Source organism: Pipra filicauda, unplaced genomic scaffold, assembly GCF_003945595.2.
Source record: "Pipra filicauda isolate LSUMZ 115617 unplaced genomic scaffold, ASM394559v2 scaffold80_size11013439_pilon, whole genome shotgun sequence".
Lineage (NCBI taxonomy): Eukaryota > Metazoa > Chordata > Aves > Passeriformes > Pipridae > Pipra > Pipra filicauda.
The window spans coordinates 2767230-2786596 of record NW_024104987.1 but is presented as its reverse complement, the minus strand read 5'-3'; the positions used below and the strand labels follow the sequence as shown (position 1 = coordinate 2786596).

The window sequence follows — 19367 nt, the reverse complement described above, 5'->3', positions numbered from 1 at the left end:
TCCTCGGTGCTGATCTGAAGTTTGGATGCAGTGTTGTTTTTATATATAAATGACATTATGACAAATGATGAAGGATTAAATTACACTTCAATCAAATCATGCCAAACCAGTAGGGATCGAGGTCCCAGTGGAAAGTATACATGGAGTTCCTCAGCTTCCTGATTTGAATGACTTTGTTCTTCTTCCAGAGAAAAGGAGGGGGGGGGGGGGACGAAGGAGAAGAGAGGGAAAAAGGAGAGGAGGAGGGGGGGGGGATTTGGCCTAAAATGAAACATTTTCCTTTTAAGTTGAACATTTGAAAATGGCTGGGAGGAAAGAGCTGAAACACTGTAATGGCTGATACTGAAGAACAGCCTGGGACTTTTGCTTTTCGAGAACAGAAGGCAGGGAGAGAGCTGTGGTGTGAAAAAGGCAACGCTGTGTGCCTTGAAGGGGAAGGTGTTTGCAGCAGCCCATCTCCTGCAGACACTGAAAGCCCCCTGCAAGGCACTAACCCAATTAGCTTTGCGAAGAGCTGTGCTGTGCAAAGGCAAAGGCACTGACAGTGGGTTTGGTAAAGGCTAAAGACAAGCTTCACTCTGCCTTGCACTCCATCAGAGACGCTTTATTATCTTTGTGTTACCAGATCTTGCAAAGGTTGGCTCCAGAGCCTTCAGCACTGCAGCTCTGTCCAGCCAGAAACCTCTCTCCACTGTTGTGAACGAATTCTGCAGAAACAGCCATTCCATGGATGAGTTTGGCTGTAGACAGACAGACAGACAGACAGACAGACAAACACTGCGCTCTAGGATTTGCATTAAGTACTTTGCTCTAGAGGTTGTATTAAATATTACCCACTTCCTTCTGATTTCTGGGTGCAAATCCTGGGTATTGTGTCTGATAGATCCCATCAGTGGTCAGGCTTTGGAATAAGGGGGTGGAGTCACTGTCTCTAGAAGTGTTCAAGAGGTGTCTGGGTGTGGCACTTGGGGACATGGTTTTTGGGGTGACTATGGTGGTGCTGGGGTGATGGTTGGACTCAATCATCTGGAAGGTCTCTTCCAGCCTTGATGATTCAGTGATTCTGTGATCAGTGAAAGCCCAAACAAGCCAAGCAGAAGTCATCAGGTTCTCCTTTGGCCTCTGAGAGACAACCAGGTTGACTCAGCTGTGACACACTCCAGGTTGGCATCAGTCTGGTGAGCCCAAACCAACTCAAAGCTTTCCTGGCAGATGAGAACATTTCAGTGAACAGTTCTGAAAGCTTTTGCTCCATGACTGCACATGAAAAAGCAGAAGACCTTTTCCCACCTCCTCATTTGATTATTACTGCCCTCAAACAAAGGTCACCCATTAACCTGCAGAAGGAGCTATGGATAATCATTACATTATATTTATATTGTTTACATGATTCTGGTCATAGAATGTGTGTCAACCTTGTGTGTACCTGCTTAGAAGAACCTCTCCCATTTCAGAAATGAAAACTCTAATCTTGCCAGAATTAAAGGCAAAAAGAGCCCTTCAGTGAGTCTAAAATACCACTCTCATGGCATGGCAAAGCCACTTCCACTGAGAAAAGAAGGACGCCCTCAAAAGCACACACCTGAACACATGTCCACACGTGCTCAGGCACATGCTCCAGCCTGCACCTCGACAGGATAAAATCAGAATATCATCCCTTTCCTGAAGTCTTTTTGCTCCCTGAATTTTCTCCCTGTAGTGACTGGCTTTTCAAAGTATTTTAAAGAATAACTTCAGCAATAATTCCCAGGAAACCATTTGTTACCTATGGTTAATGTCCAATCTGCTCACGTTGCAGCTCAACTTTCTGACACAGAAATCAAGGAGAACACTTGCAGAAATCAAGATCCAAATTGGTTCAGCCTCTGAGGATAATAACGACTTAGAAATATGTATAAATTTAAGTGGTTTTGAATAAGGACAGTGTTTCAAAAAGCACTCGAATTGTTACTTTGAAATAAGCCATTATTTTCTGCTTTTTTAAATTCCAGTCTTTAATAGGGGATGAGACCCAGACTGTCAAGAACCAAGGAGAGTTTTTGATGTAAATGAAAAGTAGCATTTAAGAAGTTTAAGTGTCCCATAATAGAGCCCAGAGCAAATTGCCAGCTCCCAGATCTGCCTGGAGCATCCAGGGCTCCTTTCAGCCCAGGAAATCAGAGCAGGGGGGTTTAGAGGCCACGTCCTCTCTGGTGCTGACCTCATGGCTGACCTGGTTCCTTCTGGTGAGACCCCAGGGCTCACACCACAGCCCCACATTCAGGTGTCTCCAGCCAAAGACCAAAGAAAGTCCAACCTGGAGTCAGACCCAGACACCCAAGGTGGACAGATGTGGCCATGGCAGGAAAGGGATGGGTGGGAGGTGAGCTCCTGAAGGCTCCTTGGACTGGTTTCTCTACCTCTGCCAAAAGTCCAGAACAGACACTGTGTTTCAGTGGGATTTATGAGGAAAACCCTTCTGTCCCCCAGTGCCATCCTTGGAGAACATCTGGCAAGGATGCATTGCTGGGATGAACGTGAGTGATTCACACACCCAACAAGGAGTTCAGGGTCCTCATGCTCAGACCCTCCATGGACACCTAATCCTGGCAGAGCCAGCTCTTCCCAAAACATTGGCTGGGAAAGAAACAGTTCTCAGAGGAGGCAGTAGCAGGACACAGGTCCTCCCTTTGCTCCCCACACAGGGAGCAGTGGAGCAGAACTGAACCTTCCTCACTCCCAGCCATGCCAGAGGGTCCTCCTGAGTTGCAGGGACACGGTTCTCCTGACCTGGGAGAGCAGAGCCAGCTGTGCCAAGGAGGAGCTGAAGTGGTGGCGATGAGAGAGCAGGTGAGAGATGAATCATGGAATTATTAAGGTGGGAAAAGCACTTTAAGATCATCAAATCCAACCACAAACCTGGCACCACCACCATGTTCACCTCTAAGCCATGTCCTCAGGTGCCACATCCACACATTTTTTGAACACTTCCAGGGATGGTGAGCCTTAACACTTCCTTGGGTAGTTTGTTCCAATGCTTTACAACCCCTTCCATGAAATTCTTTTCCTAACATCTAATCCAACCCCCCTGCTGGTGCATCCACAGAGGATGGGGCTGCCCCACATGCTGGGGGGGCTGCCCCACGGCACGTGTGTGGGGTGAAGGTGGGACCAGGGATGAAGGTGGGACCAGGGATGAAGGTGGGACAGGGAGGAAGGTGGGATCAGGGAGGAAGGTGGGATCGGGAGGATTCCTGCTGCAGTGGAGCACAGCACAACAGGAGAGCGTCAGCAGAGCAGAAACAGGAGCTGGCCCCGGACAAAAGGCCCAATTATCCATCCTCCTGCAAACAAACAGCCCCTCAGCCCAACTTTTTCAAAGATGGCTCAGAAGAGAAAAGGGCCGCGGGATCGGAGGGATCAGCCTAAGTCATGTACATCTATTTAACAAGAAAACTCATTGATAAGCAAACCACCTGATGCTTGCACAGCAGAAAAGAAAACACCTGGTTCTGCCTGTGGGTTGATAAGCCAATATCTTTAATCTTTTTTTTTTTTTTCTCTTGATGACTGAAGTACACACTCTGTGCGGCCCTACGCTCCAGCCACATTGGTAATAGTAACAAAGCTTTGATGTCCCCCTCATTCAACAGAATGTTGTTTAGTTCAAAGCGAAGAACAGAGGCAATTCTTTGCTTTTAAATTATTAGCTCCCTAAGTCTTCTGTAATGATATAGTTTGACTGAAGTGTGCAGTTTATTAACTACATAAAGACGATATTATTAGAGCGGAGAAAGGCAGCCGAAAGTTTTGCCTTTCAGCTCAGCAGCAGGGGTTTTTGATACTTTGATCTCAATCAATGCTAAATGTCTTTGTGAGATAGAGGGAGCAGCAGAAATTACCTTTGGCACCATGACTGCATCAATTATTTAGTTCTTTTTCTTATAAATTAAAGTGTTCTTCAACTTTTACCCCAATTTTTTCTTCCTCTTCTTTTTTTTTTTTTCTTTTTTTTTTTCTTCCCCTTTCAGTTATTGGGGGGGGGGGGGGAAAGGGCTGACTGGAAGAAATTTGGCTATGAGCATTAATAAAAATACCACTGACCTTTCCCAGTCCTGGTCTGGGAGGGTCTTCTCTGTGTGAGGAGATGGATTCATGTGAACAACAACAGCAAAAGGAGAGCTCTGGGTAATGTGCTGTTTAACCAAATGGCTGTGTAGGCTGTTATTCCAAATTTGTTTATCTTTAGACTAAATTCCTTCTTTTTTTTTTTTTTTCCTCATCTCTGTCTTTTCCAGTATTGCTAGCATGAATACAGCTGGAAAAATGGGACACCTGACCAGAAAGATGGAGAAAGACTATTTACAAGAGCCTCCAGTGACAGGACAGGGGGGAATGGCTTCCCAATAGCTTCAAACTGACAGACAGTAGGGAGAGTCACCATTCCTAGAAGTGTGCAAAAAACATGGGGACTTGGTTCAGAGATGAATATGGTTGAGTGTGATGATCTCAGAGGGCTTTTCCAGCCTTCACCATTCCATGGTCTATGATTCCAGTGTCCCAAGGCTGAAAGCAGAGCTTGCAGAGCGCCAGAGCACAGATCCTGGAGCTGCAGCAGGTGCCTGCACCCTGCACATTGCATGCACTAATTGTTGTTAAAGCCCCAGGTGTCAGGTGATGCCACCCAGGTATGAGATGCCACCAAACCCTACCCACACAGGAGCTGTGTCCAGCCTTGAGTTAGTGCCCTAGAGCCAAGAGAGGGAATAAACCATTCCCAAAGCTGATTCATCTCATCCTAAGAAGTGTTACTGACTCCTTCCCTGGGACGGGGGAACCCAGTGTGATGGGGCCAGGGGTGAGCAAGGATAATATAGCTCAGAGCTTCTGCTGGATAACAACAAATGGGTGAATATTTCAGGGCAATTTGTGCTCTTTCAATACTTCAGGGAAGAGATTGGAGCAGAGCCAAGGGAGGAGGGTATTCCTGCGATCCTGAGGACAGAAGTTGGTGGCTGGGTTTAGTTCTGTGGTGTACCAGAGCATGTTAGAAACCACTGGGACCAGAACCTCAACTGGGAACACAAGCAGTGGGACCACAGAGGTGCTGAGGGAATGGCTTTAAACCAGGATTTAAAATACTGACCTCTGGCCAGAGAAATTCTTTGTGAGCGAGAAATAAAAGAGGTCTTTGCAGAGGTGTTGAAGCATGAACTATGGGAACTTCTGTATATCTATATGTAGAATGTGTTGGAGAACAACATAATTCTGTTTTCGTGGTGATCAAAGTTTTGCAAGAAGGAGGACTTGAGACAGTGTGCTGAGCTGCTATGGCAACAGGAATTTTAAAAAGTAAACCGACTTGCAAGAGCTTATCTTTTACTCCTTAGTGTGGTGCAGAACAGATCTGGGAACCTCAGCCTAAAAGAGAGGTGCTCACCTCTGCTTCTGGTGTATTGCAAAATGCATAAAACATACCCCTGTCGGCAAGGGGAAAATCACCCTGGTGGCTGGGTTTGTCCCTGCATCCCTGAGGCTCCTGCACCCCGAAAAGCCAAGTCACGATGGTTCTTTCATAACATACTTATCCTAACTCAGGTGTTCAGGTGCTGGGGTGAATGGAGCAGGAACCTCTCTGGCTGGGCTGCCACCCCATTCTGGGAACAGGGATGGGCTGTAACGGGATGTAGCCTCCCTCAGGGGTGAATTCCGCCCACAGAGCGGCGTTTCCAAGAGCACTGTGTCGTGGGCTCGGTTTACAGCTCGGCTTTCAAGCCACCCTCACAAAATGTAGAGGCAGCGGTGTCAGGGGCTCTCCTGACAGCTCCTTTCAGAAGGGGATGCTGTGAAGAGCTGTCACGCTCTGAGTCAGCTGTTCTGCCAGGGCTGGCATTCCAGGCAGGAAGAGCCTGCTCGCGGAGCTATCCCAACCACGCCGCCTGCCAAAACCACACTGGGAATCCCATGGGAACAAGCCCTCTCCTGAGCCAGCTGGTACTTCCTGCTCCCGAGGCCTGATCCTGCTGGATGCTGAGCATTCTTTGTTCCATTTTTAAATTCATGAGGCTTGAGCAATGCACAGTCCGAGACCTCGGAGAGGGAACAGCCCCTCGGCGTTTTCAGCCGTGTGGCCCAGCTGGAGAGGAGGCAGAGAAATGTCAGGCTTGAGGAGAGATTTGAGAGATGCCGGTCGCCTGGAAAAGAGATCTTTAATCTGGATATTTTAACCAGGTTCTCCGAGCTGGCCATGCCCTCCCACACCCCTCTCCTCTGTACCCCAGTCCCACAGCACGGCCGGAGAGGGGCTCCCCCAAAACTGGCAGCCCCTCACAGCATCCAGCTCCCACTCAAGGCTCCAGCGAGAGGCTGAGGATCACCAGCATGGGACTCACTCCCATCCTATCCCAACAGTGTCCCCTTGAGGTTGGTGGCTGAGGCAGCCTGGGAAGAGCCCTCACAGAGCTGTGGGGGAACCCCAGAAGCTGCTCGTTTTCCAGGCTGGCTCATACAACAAATCCCCTGGGTCAGCCTGAGTGGAGGATGCTGGAGGAGCCCACCCCGACCTGGGGTGTGGGACCTCCACACCTGGGAGTGCAGCACTTGGAGAATCACTCGGATAAGTGTCTTCCTTCCAAGTTGATTCCATGAATATCCACGTTCAAGCACCGCAGCCTGTCCTGCAGCACAGCAGCTCGGCCCTGGAGCATGGGAGCTCCTCCAGCACCTCCGGGAGCTGGAGCAGGGCCATGGCTGCTCCGTGGGGCTGTGCAGCTGCTGTGGAGAGGGGACGGGGCTTCCTCGCTGCTGCCGCCGCTGCCGGAGTCTCCTTTCTTCTGTCAGCCAAGCAGCAGGGAGTTTTCTGAGAAACTGCCCACAGGGAGCGATCACTTTTTCCAGTCATTAACCTCACACATCCCTCACATTATCGGAATACCTTGGATGTCTAAGTTGCTGCAGTGAGCTAATTCCTCCAGGTGACTGCAGGCAGCGTTAAGTGGGCTCCTGCACAGCGAGGGGATTTGAACTGCCAGAGCTGAAAGCACTCCCGACTCCAGCACGCCAGGCCTCCAGCGGGGGCAGAGCCTCAGATGTCACCGTGCGAGCACAGAGTGGTGGCAGGAGGGATCCAGGGCCTCTGGAGCTGTCGTGTTCCTCCTGCACTCAGCAGGCACCTGGGGGGGTCCATGGGAGAAGGGAGGAGAGCAAGGCACTGGCTTGAGGTGCACAAGGCAGTGCACCCTCCTTTTTCCTCCCACGGGAAAAAGCTGCAGGAGTTCTCAAGTTTAAAGATACTGGGGGGAAAAAGCCGTGCCCTGAAGGGAAAAATGTTGGGAATCCTCAGTGCTGGCCTCTGGGATGGAGATGTACCTGACTGTCTGGGTGTCACTGCATCCCAGCCCCGACAGAGCGGCACTTTTGGATCCTGAAGTCCTTCCTCTGGTGTAGAAGATGAGCAGGAGGAGCAGAAGGCAAGGAGATTCCCAAGATGAGCCCCAAACCAATGAGAGAAATATTAGCAGTAGGATGGCTCTTGTCATATGCACATTAAATATCATATTAGTAACTGTTACACATCACAATGTCTATATGTCATGTTTCCTGGATCATATGTTGCCAGTGTCCCATCAGGAGTGGCTGAGTAACAATATTAACACAAAAAATCGCAAAAGACACGCCATTCTGTGTCATCAATAGGTGCCACCACCAGTGACCGTGGAGCAAGACCACGTCCCTCTGACAGAGCAAAGCCAGCGAGAGCCAATGTGCATTTCTACAAGAGAAGCATCACAGGCAGTGTGGGGCATCAGCCTCCTGCCCAACCCTCAGCTCCCCTGGGAAAGAGGCTTTGGAGACAGAAACAGCCTCTTGATCTTCCCAAACTGCCCTGTGATGAGAAGTGTCACCCCAGGCCCGGGGGAAATGGGGAGCACTGAGCGCGTGTGAGGAGAGATTTAAATCCCACAGCAGGAGTGAGGAACCACGGCAGCCACACAGGCAAAGCTCCATTTATAATCAGAAAGGACAAAACAGCAACATCAGAAGTCACAGGTCGTGGCCAAGCTACAGAACAGTGACCCACAGCACACACACCGAGGGAACCCCTCCACGTGAACGAAACACCACCTTCAAACACCACATGACATAAGGAAGGCAATGGTCTGACACTCCTGATATCAGCACAGGTAAAGGCCATGGCAATGCATCAATCTGAGTTTGGAGGGTCCCAAAATTTGGTTAGGATCTTCCCAAGGTGTTTCTGGGGTGCAGTTCAAGCTATGGTTTCAAACCCACGCACTGGGAAGCTGGAGCTAGTGCAGGAGAGCTCTGGAGCCTCTGCTCTCCCTTCTGCACTCCTTGCCCTCTGGGATCAGTTTTGGTTTGGATGAAGGAACGATGCTATGCCACACAGCTTCTCATGAGGGGGCACTTTATTTTCCCCAGCAATCATCTGCGTCTTAATAAACCTGCTTTTAAACTAAAAGATTGTTATTAATAAGAGGTGGACCCAGGCTGGGGACACAAACACGTCCCAGTCTTGGCACTGCAGCCTGAGTCGGGCTGTGAAAAACCCCAGCCAGCCCTGCTCCAGCTGTGCTGGGTTCAGTGTGCTGACACCTCATGGCCAAGCAAGAAACTCCAACAAGACACCGTTTCCAGGACATTCACACACACATACACTCTCCATCTGCTCCAAGGCTGGGAAAGAGTTTCATTTATCGAGAAGTCTGTCGTGAACAGACCTGGATAAACCAAAGATAGGAAATGAAACCAGTCCAGAAACACTCTGAGTTCTTGGATTACAAACGGGCACTGCAGGGTCTGTTATCCGTTGCTGTGGTGGTCTGAGTGCCCCTGATGCTGAGGGATGGCTCTAATGTAGTTCTCCAACATGGTCCACGTGCTGACCCACTGCGGTCTCAGGCCTGGAAAGAGCATCCATGCCAGGGCTGCTGGTTACCCTGCTCTCCCCTCCTCCGTGGGGGTCTCCCAGGGGCAGATCAGCTCCTTCGTGGAGTCCTTATGAGCCCGGGGGTGTCCGTCCTCGCCCTCCTCGGAGCCCTCGGGGCACACTCGGCTCTCCGAAGGCGCGTCCGTTCTGACTTGGAAGAAGCTGTGTTGTGAAACAGAGACTCATCACACACACACACGGCACTTTTTGATGTGCTCCGAGGCAGCGAACCGAGCCCGGCTTGGAGACTTCCACTGTTCAAACCCCAAATCCCAAAGCAAAGCGCCCAGGCACGAGCCCACAGAGAGGGAAAACGAGGGGAATGTGAGCTCCCACCCCTTTGAAGCTGAGAAGCCGTGTGACACAGCTCCGGAGCACGGAGCCAGGTGGAGCAGGAGCCCCCAGGTTTGTGCTTTTGAATTTATAATGTGGACTCATCCACTCAGTCAGCAGTAGAGGTGGGTTAACTGAGAGCAGGGACATGGTTCTCTGAGTGAGGGACATGGCCAGGGTTTGGTTCCAACAGGGAGAACCTCTCCTGGAAAAAAACCCCCCTCTCACACCTCCTGCCCCAGAGCAACAAATGCTTCACGACTCTCCCTCAAGATTTCTCCTCCCTTGTCACTTCTGGGTATCCTCTGACTTGAAACCACTAAACCAAACCTGAACCAGCGCTCAAGAACAAACACCAATATACGAGTGGTTTTCCAAATTGAGGGATTAAAAGTAAAACCTGGGGTTTTGCACCCCTGAACAGGAGGTGTGAGCACAGCAGAGGCACCACCGGAGTGAGCTCCTGCCCCGATCCCATCAGAAAACACATCCAGTGTGGACAGTAGATGTGGAGACAGGGGGAAGAGACACTTCCAGAACCTGGCTGGGATTTAGGTGGCACAGGTGGGATTGGTGGGGTTTAGCAGCAAGGGTAGGAAATGCAGCTGTCGGGTGGGTTCTTGGAGACCTCTGGCTAATTACAAAGAGCAATGGTGGTGGAGGGGAGGATGCCCAGGTGCCTGGGCAGTACTGACCTGCTGACCACCTTGGCGTCCGGGCGCAGCCGCCGCTCCCGCTCTCCCAGCGGCTGCACCTTCCCATGTGGCACGGCCGGGCACCGGGGCGACAGCGCAGCCAAGGTGGGCGAGGTCCAGCAGCCCCTCCTCAGGAACCGGCCCAGGGACCTCCTGCTGCCCGAGGGGAAGGGTCCAGGCCCGGCCCCCCGGGGGTCCCGCAGGGTGCCCGCGGTGCCACCGCCGCCGTCCAGGGCCAGGCTGGTGGGCGAGGGGCAGGCGGTGCCCTGGGGCAGGGCCAGGGGATCAGGCAGGGTTGGAGGCAGGGTGGGCAAAGGAGGGGTGGTGGTGCCAGCGTGGGCAGCTGGGCGAGGGGCCTGGGAGGCGAGGTGGCACGGCTGTGGGGAGGAAAAGGAGATAGGCTCAGTCAGGCTCGGCGGTGGCACACTGGTGGCTGGTCTCTCCAGGCTCCATCAGGAGAACAAGCCCTCTGCTTCTCTGGAGAAGGGCCCAGTGTCACAGGGCCAGGGCAGCCACAGTGCTGCCAGGAGAAACAGGGCTCAGCTGGGAGGCAGCTGTCAGCCACCCCAGCCAGGCCTGTGCCAGTGTCCCCACCCTGCAGCTCTGTCCCCTTCCCTGCCCTCCAGCAGGAGCGCGGAGGTGTCACAACTTGCCTACAGAAAGCAACGGGGTCATTGCTACCAGTCCCAGTGGGTGCTGACAGATCCGGCCCCACGCCCACTGGGATGCTGGAGGAGACACCAGCTTGTCTCATTCCTCACAAGGATTAGCTCCAGGCACGGGGGAGCCTGTCATCCCGAGAATGTGATCTTGGTTATGAACACCACAGCCATGTCACACCCAAGGCAGCACTGCGCTGGCTGCTGCCGTGCCCAAGGAACACACTCTAAGCCCGAGCCCTGATGACTGGTAATACAAATCACATCTTGTGCTGAAGCCCCCAGTGTCCCTGGCTGGGGCTGTGGAGGCTCCAGCTCAGCTCATTCAGCCCTCAGGACAAGCCCAAGTATGAATTGGACAGGACAAGCACAGGACAAGCAGCAGAGGACAAGCTGCATGCTGGGTCCCCTCCCATTTCCCAAGGACTCACTCCCAGCAGAAATGAAATGCATCTCAAGTGCCCAAGGAGAAGGGCTGAGGGCAGAGGCACACACAGAACATGTACACACACATGCAGTGATGACACAGTGAGCAATGAACACACTGAGACGCGACAGAGAAGGATGAACTTGGTTCTTCTTCCATTTTCTACATTTATTTTTATTAGACAGATGAATGGGCAGGAGAGATGACCAAGAAATGAAACAACACATTGCTGATTTCCAATGGAAACAAACAATTTCTGGCACAAAGTGAAGTTCAGCTTGTACCAGGCGACCTTCCTCTTCAGGGACTGAGCAGCAAGGGACGAGGAACAGAAGGCTGGGCCGTGCCAGCTTGTTCAGCCTGTGGTAGAGCAGAGCCAGCCCCTGCCTGTGTGTGTCAGGCAGGTGTTCCACAAGCAGTGACTGGTGTTCCACAAACACAGCGACTCCTGAATGTGCCACACTAACCCATGGCAGGGGAACAGCGGTGCAAAGCAGAGGTGATGAAAACTCAGAGAAAGGAATGGGTACAGAGAACAGAACAAGCAAAGCAGCAGACAAAATAGAAGTAGAATCAGAGGGACTGACTAGAACACACAGATTTGTTATTTATTATTTATACCCTGACTTGATCTTCCACATGTTACTACATCCTGGCAATCCCAACATGCTCAGTGCTCCATGTCACACAAACTCTGGAGAGACTGTAGAGCTCATCACAGGCAAGGAGCTTTGGACCAACCCTGCCAGGTTTTGGAGTATCTTTCAGTGCTCTTATGTCAAGGTAGGTTGATGGTGCTCAGCACCTGACGCAACAAAGCCTTGGGGTTTTAAGAGCAATTACAGAAAAGGCTGATCCTGGTCCCCTGCGGAGCATTGCAAAACATGCCTTTGCTTCCACCAGGAGTAAGAGCAGAGACAGCACGGGCCTTGACATCAGAGTGAAAGTCTTGGGCAACTCGGTTTCAATTCCTCTAAGAAGGTTTATCACCGATAGGTTAATGAAGGTCAGGAAAATCTCCCTGGCTCAGCCACAAGTGAAGGAGACGAGTTCTGCAGTGACACCAGATCAGATTGCACAGCCCTGATTCTGCCCCTGGTAACACACACGGGGAGGGCAGGAGTCACTGTTCAGGCTGTTTTGGGACACAGTGACATCCTGACTGTCCCCCTGCTCACAGGCAGTTGGCCTGCATGGACCTGGGGACCCCAGGGCTCCAAGGGGCTGGTCTGCATGCACCCCATTATCTGAGGGCCCCCCTTCCCATCCAGCTTTCTCCAGCTTTCACCCCTGGAAGTGTCCAAGGCCTGGCTGGCTGGGGCTCTGAGCAACCTGGTCTAGTGGAAGGTGTCCCTGTCCATGGCAAGGGGTGGAATGAGATGATCTTTAAGGTCCCTTCCAACCCAATCCAATGATCCTATGATCTCCCATTTCCTGTAAAATCCTATCAGTATTTAAAATGGATGAACAATACAAACCAGAGAGAAGCAGCTTCCCATACCTCAGTGCTTCCACACAGTCCCTCTACTTCCCTAAAATTTTAACAAACAAGGAAGATTTTCTGCCCCTCCAATTCCCTTTACTGGGCTTTGCAGGAATCTTTGCACTTCTGGTAATTGCTGGCCTGGTCCAGACATGCTGTGCTTTCCCAGCAAAGCCTGGAATCTCCCCGAGCTCTTTAGCACTAAAACAGCATTTTAGTTTGCCTCATTCTACAGAGCAAAAGAGACAGAGCAAATAAAAAGAAAAACACTACTTAAAGTTGAAATCAGCTCTTAACACCTCTACCCTGTCCTCTCTTGCCTCTGGGCTACAACTGGAACTACCTCCTGTTGGGTTTTTTAACAAGACAAAATAGAAGAGCAGGAAAAAGACAAGACAAGAGGTGGGAAGGATTTGATAAAATCTCTCAGGGTCTCGTGCAGGCTCTGGCAAGGGGTGGCTCTTTGCACCTGCACACCCAGCCCACGGCACAGGGAGAGCAGAGCTTCCCACTGATCATCTCCAGCGTGCTGGGAGGATCTGGGAGTGACATTCAAATTCAAAGGGTCAACCAAAGCTTCAGAAACACTCAGCAAGGAGCCTCCCTGGCTCTTCTGCCTGTGTTCCTGTTGCATTAGCTGGGAAGTGCAGGATACTTGGAGTGAGGGGTGTGCTCCTCTCAGGGGGTGCCAGATGCACCCCTTGGAAAGGTGCACATCTCCTCAGGGAATGGAAGCCAGCATGGACACTCTGAGGTGGGTCACCTCTCCCTACTCCCCTCGGGGTCATCCACCACTGCTCCCAGGAAGGCTGGTTTGGACCCAAAGGACTGGAAAGGGCAGCACTTTACTGGGTGCTATCCCACCTCCCCGAAGAGCAGGAGGCAGGGAGAGGCAGTTGGGCTACCCAGCCTCCCGGGGGGAATCTCGGGACAGGCAGAAGTCATCTCCCCTCGGAGGTGTGTGTGGGGGGAGCCGGGGTCCTGCCCCCCGAGCCTGGCACAGGCAGCAGCCCGGCCCTGCCAGCACTCCCTGCCTGGCATGCCTGGGAAGCGACATCTGCTCTCCAGAAGCCATGGCAACGTGTGGGAAGCCGGCTGATGGCAGAGAGCCGGCCTGGGAAACCTAAAGCAGCACTGACACCTTCAGGAAGGGGAGACGAAGCTCAACACCGGCCTCGCTTGTCTTTTCCCTGCGCTGTGCCCTGCGGGGCTCAGAGCCTACTTGGGAGGCTGGGGCTGGTTCCTGCGGTCCAGCTTGCTCATGACCTGCGTGATGTCCACGGTGGCGGCGGCTTCCCTGGCTTTGGCCTCTTCCTCCTGCTGCCTCAGGATGATGGGGCTGGGGCTGGAGCGGAGGTGGCGGCGCCCGAACAAGCCGGTGCTGGGAGGGAGGGAGGGAAAGGAGCAGGGTGTTAGTGTGGAGAAGGGCACCAAAAACTCATCCCTAGTAAGCAAAGTCACCAGGAGGGCAAGCTCGGGCACAGGGGTGGATAAAGAAGTGCAAAATGCAGAGGAGGTGGTTCAAAGCAGGACTGGGTGACTCATCGTCACACGTCAGCTCCAGAACTGCTAAAAGCGTAAAGGCAGTGCTGGTCCTGCTCCTGAGGGGCTCCAGTGCCCATCCACACTCCTCCTGTTGCTGTGTTTGCACATAACTCACACTGGGTGTGGAGCCAAGCAGTGTGCATCAGTGGAATTTTCTCTGGTATTCTGAGTAAGATCAAGACAGGGACCTGTATGGGCATTTCTTTGTGATACCCAAAAAACCCACCTGTTCCCTGCTACAGCAAATCCACTTGCAGCAGCCCTGGGAACAAGAGTTAACCCAGCTCTGGATGAGGTACCAGCTCTCCAGCTTTACAGGATGCTGAGTACTGAGTGTCCAGAACAAGCACTGTCAAGCACGAAGGCAGCCACCAGGATCAACCAGCACTAGCCAGCGACCTCGTGATGTGTGGCTCAGGGACAAACCAACCAGACCCCAGACAAGTCAGCAGCAGGGCTTTTTCCACTGCCTTGAAACAGGCTTTAGATGAAACAACAGTGTGAAAGTCCACAATTCCTCTTTCTTGCTTGTTGGGTTGGCGAGTGGAAGAGGAACAGAGAAAGGAACACATCACCCAGTCTGGCTCTGACACTGCCCACTCAGCTTTAGGAGCAACTGTAGTTCAAATGGCCTAAATTTGCTGTACAACCTTCATCTTGCTCAGGAAAAAAACAATTTTAAGGGCATCCACCTTGTGCCAGCTGTCACTCACAAGCAAGGTGCTGTTTGTTCCCGTATGCTTGTCACCTCCCCTAAGCAGCTTTGTCCAGGCAGAGATGGGCAGATCCCACAGAGGATCCCGAACTCTGGCTCTGCTCTGGCAGCCAATGTTTCATGGGCAGGAGTTTTCCCATGCCCGGGACACAGTGCTCTCTCCTTCCAGGAAAGGAGCCATGATTAATTCAACAGTCACAGCCCTTCTAAACAGACCCAACAGAGGAGGCAGCTGAGAGTTGTCACGTCTATTCCGACTGTACACAAGCCACTTCCAAAGGGCTCATGAATAAACAGCACCACCAGTCTCAAAGCAAAGCATCTTCTCAGTGAAAAATTTTATTTAATTAAGAGAACATCTAAATCATAGTAATTTTGCAGCAACTTGAGCTTTTTCTACCCTTGCTACAACAAGGAAAACAAACCCCACAATTACAGCCAGTTTCACTTGCCTTTTTTTGACAGTCTCTTGTGGCACAACAGCCTTGGCCAGCATTTCCTTGTATATTGGAGACTTTAAATAGCGGCCATAGGAGTCCTACTAGGAGAAAAAAGAGAAGCTGGTAGTTATGGGCTGCAAACACCCTTATTAAAATCACCACCAAATACAGCTGCTCAGGAGCCAGGGAGGCTGGGAACTGGATAATCTCCCCCAGCAGCCCAAGGGACTTTGCATCTTTCAGGCAAATGTAGCTATTTAAACCAATACCCTTTCATCTTGGTGTAAAATTCCCAGGATTTTCCATCTCACAATAAAGCTTCGCAGGTAAGACCCAGCTCAAAAGATCTGAACGGAGCTTAACCCAGGCCAGCAGGGTGTCACAGTCACTGCAAGGTGAGGAGCTTGTATTTCAGGAGCCAAACTTTTCATCAAGGGCTGAAAAATCAGTCTGGTTCTGCTGCTTTCAGTGCAATGTGCATGAGCTGGTGGAATCAGAAAGCAGGACTTCCAGCGGCCACCTGACCCCCACCACCTTGGGGACAGGCTGCCTTAGAGGGAAGGAGCAGCAGCAAAACACAAAGGCCTGAAGCAGCACTTGCTGAACTCAGCAAACTCGGGGGATTTTCAAACAAAGGCCCCTTGAAAGAGACAGCTGATAACACACAAAGGCACTGGGAAAGGCCCAGAGGACTGGAATCCCTCTTAGGCTTTGGAAACAAATAACAAACCTTTTTCATCAGCATGTAAATGTGGGTTTGAGCAGCATCTAGAACATATCTGTGAGGGTGCTTGAGGCCTTTGACTGTGATGCCCATTGTTGTGCCATCGATGTTAATCCAGCGCCGTGCTCCTGGAGCCAGGAAGAGCCTGCATGGAGGAGGGATCCACAGTGCCATTAGCAACTGGGGAATTCATGGGGATTCCTGCCTACACACGAAAGGAAAAGTCCCTTCAGCTCCCCACTCAATTTGCTGTCCTGATCTTGGGCAACCTCCATGTCCAGAGACATGCAGACACTTCCTCTTGAGCTATAAACCAAATTTTAGCCCACTGGAAGCAAAAGGGTCTTTCCACTTTCCTCATGGCAGCCCCATGATCTTTGCCATTCCACACTGCTATTTAAATTACATGCTGATGCTGAAATGTCATAGTGGAGAACAGAGAGGAAAAGTACCAACATAACAGAACACTTCTGCTTTCATCTCCAAAGGTTCCTTTCCTATGTGGGGTCATAAGACAGCCACAGGTTACACAGAAAAGTTTCAGGAATAAAACATTTGGAGAATGACAGCCACTGGAAGGTGGTGGGACTCGTGTACAAAGAGTTTAAGAATGTAAAATTTTCACACTCACTTGTAAATTTCTTCTGCTTTTTCTTTGACCTTGGATTGGTCTCCATACTTGAGATCCTCACACGCTTCCCAGAAACTCAGATTCTCTCCTGCATAACAAGGAGACAATCGGCAGAGAGTGAGACTGAGGGAAACACAATCCCATTTATTAACTCCTGAGCTGAAATTGTTTGGCTCAATATGTGTTGACCCCAAATCGGTCTCTCCAACTCTTCAGCCAGCTGGAAAATCCTCTTGGGACCGAAGGAGGAAAACAGCTTTCCCCTGCTCTCTGCCCACTGACACCTCTAAGAGCTTGTGAGTTCAGCCAGTTCCAGCTTCTCCAGGAGGAATCACAGAATCCTAGGATGGTTTGGGTTGGAAGGGACCTTAAAGATCATCTTGTTCCACCCCCTGCCATGGGCAGGGACACCTTCCACTGTCCCAGGTTGCTCCAACCTGGCTTTGGACACTCCCAGAGATGGGGCAGCCACAGCTTCTCTGGGTAACCTGTGCCAGGGCCTCCCCACCCTCCCAGGGGAGAATTCCTTCCTAAAATCTCATCTAAACACGCCGGGAATGTCCCGGCTGTACCGTGTGTCCCGTGCCACTAGATGGTACCAGCTGCCCTGGCTGCACAGCCGCTGCCTCCAACATCCCTTCCCTGCCTGCACTCGGTGGCATTGCCACTGCCTCGGCCCAGGGACACAGGCAGGGACACAGGGACACAGCAGACCCACCGCTGAACTCCTTCTTCAGGAAGAGCTGGAAGTTCTGCCGCCCTTTGGGGTCTCGGATCAGCTCGCTGAAGTTGAAGGCCCATCTCTCCACACGCATCCTGGTGGGGACTTCCACCCTGCCCGGGGAGAAAAACAAACAGCACTGCCAACTTCGTGTGGCCCACCTAATTAGCAGATTAATTTAAACCAAAATACCCTTTGCTGGAATGCCAAGGGACTTCTCAGCACTCTCTGTTTTCCAGAATGGTGTAATGAGCTCCTGAAGTCAACCCACTAAGTTGTAATTAAACAACTCAGTCCTCAGCGGGATGAGGATTTAACTGGGATTTATGCTGCTCTGTGAGTGACAGCCCAGCTTGGCCCTGAGGTTTGACTCAGTCCCATTCTGGAGGAGGCACTGGTTGCTGCCCAAAGCTTTGCTTCTCATAAAGGCATTCAGGGAAGGCATCCTCTGGGGCTGTCTAGTGGGACAGAATCACTCTAACAGGATTGCTGGTCTCACACGAGAACCAGTAAGATGTTTGCTTCAAGCCCTGAGATGCCACTGTGTAATTAGCAAATATTATCCAGAGGGAAAACCAAGGGAGAAAGGACATATCGCCAGTGTGTGCCTCCAACCCAAAGTCTCTCCTAAGAAAGCAGCCTGAGGTGTGAGCAATGACCAAGGGGAGCAGCTGAACCCTGAATTGCTAAATCATTGTCAGCACCCAATCGAGGTAAACACCGAACCATGTGCTACACCTGAGTGTAACTGGTCATATCCCATTCCTGTGCTAGTAAAGGTGGAGTTCCCTCATCCAAGGGGGGGATGAGACACACTCAGCAGGGGCTGAGTGCACACTCCCATCATCAGTTCAGGAATTTCTGTAATGTTAAGGAAGGCTCCACTTGAAGAAGGCAGTGCTGGAAGTTCAGCATGGAGTATTCCCAAGTTTCTTTAGCATGGCTCAGCTGTGTCATAAAGGGAACACTTCCCTGCTCACGATCAGAGAACAGATATGACAATGAAATCAGTGGTTCCCTTTCCTGATTTCTATCAGCATAAGGGTCAGTGTAAACCACAAGCTGGCAAAACAATACAAATACACACAGCTTTGCATTGAGATCCCAGAACTCAGGGTCGTCTGTTATCCAGGGGTTGCTGGGGAGGCATCCAGACAGGATAGGATCATTGGAGAGGAACTGCTCAGAGTACTTCACAACCCTGCAACAAATCCAAAATCAAAACATTAATTTGAAGCCAGAACTGCACATAACTGGTTGTACAGTCTATAGGTCTCCTCAGAGGTGCAGCCCTATCAGCAACAGGGATCTGGAACATGACCCCTGCCTTCCTAGAAAAACTGATTCATTAGCTCAGTTAACCTTTTCCATTTCCCAAACAGAAATCCCTTGGTTGTCTTTCAAAGCAGTCAATTTGTCAGTTCAAGGGTAAGGAGATACAAGACTCTCTTCAATCACCTCCTTTTGCCCCTTCACTTCAAGAAGTGGGACTAAGCCCCCCAATGGTTTCTGTCTCCTTCTCCAGCCAGCTGGCAAAGGCCTGATCCTGCACCATCCTGGGATGGAAGTGCCAGAGAAGAGGAACAAAAGCTCTGTGTTCACTCAGGTAGGTTCTCCCCAGCCTTCCCACAAGCTGTGTGAGAGCCCAGGGAGCTCCAGGAAACTGAGGGAGTCCTGAGAGCCCATCTCAGCTTCTCTTTTCCTCCCTCACCTACCACGCAGCTCATTCCTCTGCAAATGGCTCTGAGGGCTTGGCACAAAGCAAAGCTGTCTCTATCTCAGCAGGAACCAGACAAACACTTCTCCTACCTTCTAACTTGGCCAGACTTATAATTACAACCGATTTCACTAATGTCCCAGAATTTTAGCTCTCTCCTCCCTTTTTCATTCTCGAAAAAAATCATCTGGTTTCTGCGTTTAAAATTCCTCCCAGGCCAAAGTGCTTTCATGTGCTCAGAGCTGGGAGTGCACTGTCCAGGGGCCTGTTGCTAACGGGCACTTTGGCACAGATCCTGCAGTTATACAATGCTCCTGCACAAAGCAAACCACGGGCTGGCACACAAGT

At 51.2% G+C, this 19367-nt stretch overlaps 1 protein-coding gene across 4 annotated transcripts in view; it reads right to left on the bottom strand.

The window, feature by feature from the left end:
• Positions 1-7510: 7510 nt before the first annotated feature.
• RGS9 (regulator of G protein signaling 9) overlaps positions 7511-19367 on the bottom strand; it is a 32750-nt gene continuing 20893 nt past the window's right edge. The window contains exons 12-19 of one of the 4 annotated variants that reach the window (XM_027749837.2): positions 18390-18503; positions 17300-17415; positions 16582-16669; positions 15957-16095; positions 15239-15324; positions 13793-13907; positions 9958-10334; positions 7511-9091 (exon numbers count right to left, since the gene is read on the bottom strand). In XM_027749837.2, coding sequence (XP_027605638.2) covers positions 8935-9091; positions 9958-10334; positions 13793-13907; positions 15239-15324; positions 15957-16095; positions 16582-16669; positions 17300-17415; positions 18390-18503 — 1192 coding nt within the window. In that variant the 3' untranslated portion in view covers positions 7511-8934. Of the gene's footprint in view, positions 9092-9957; positions 10335-11196; positions 13908-15238; positions 15328-15956; positions 16096-16581; positions 16670-17299; positions 17416-18389; positions 18504-19367 lie in introns of those variants that run through there. The other 3 variants (XR_003546137.2, XM_027749838.2, XM_027749839.2) reach the window with 3 other exon arrangements.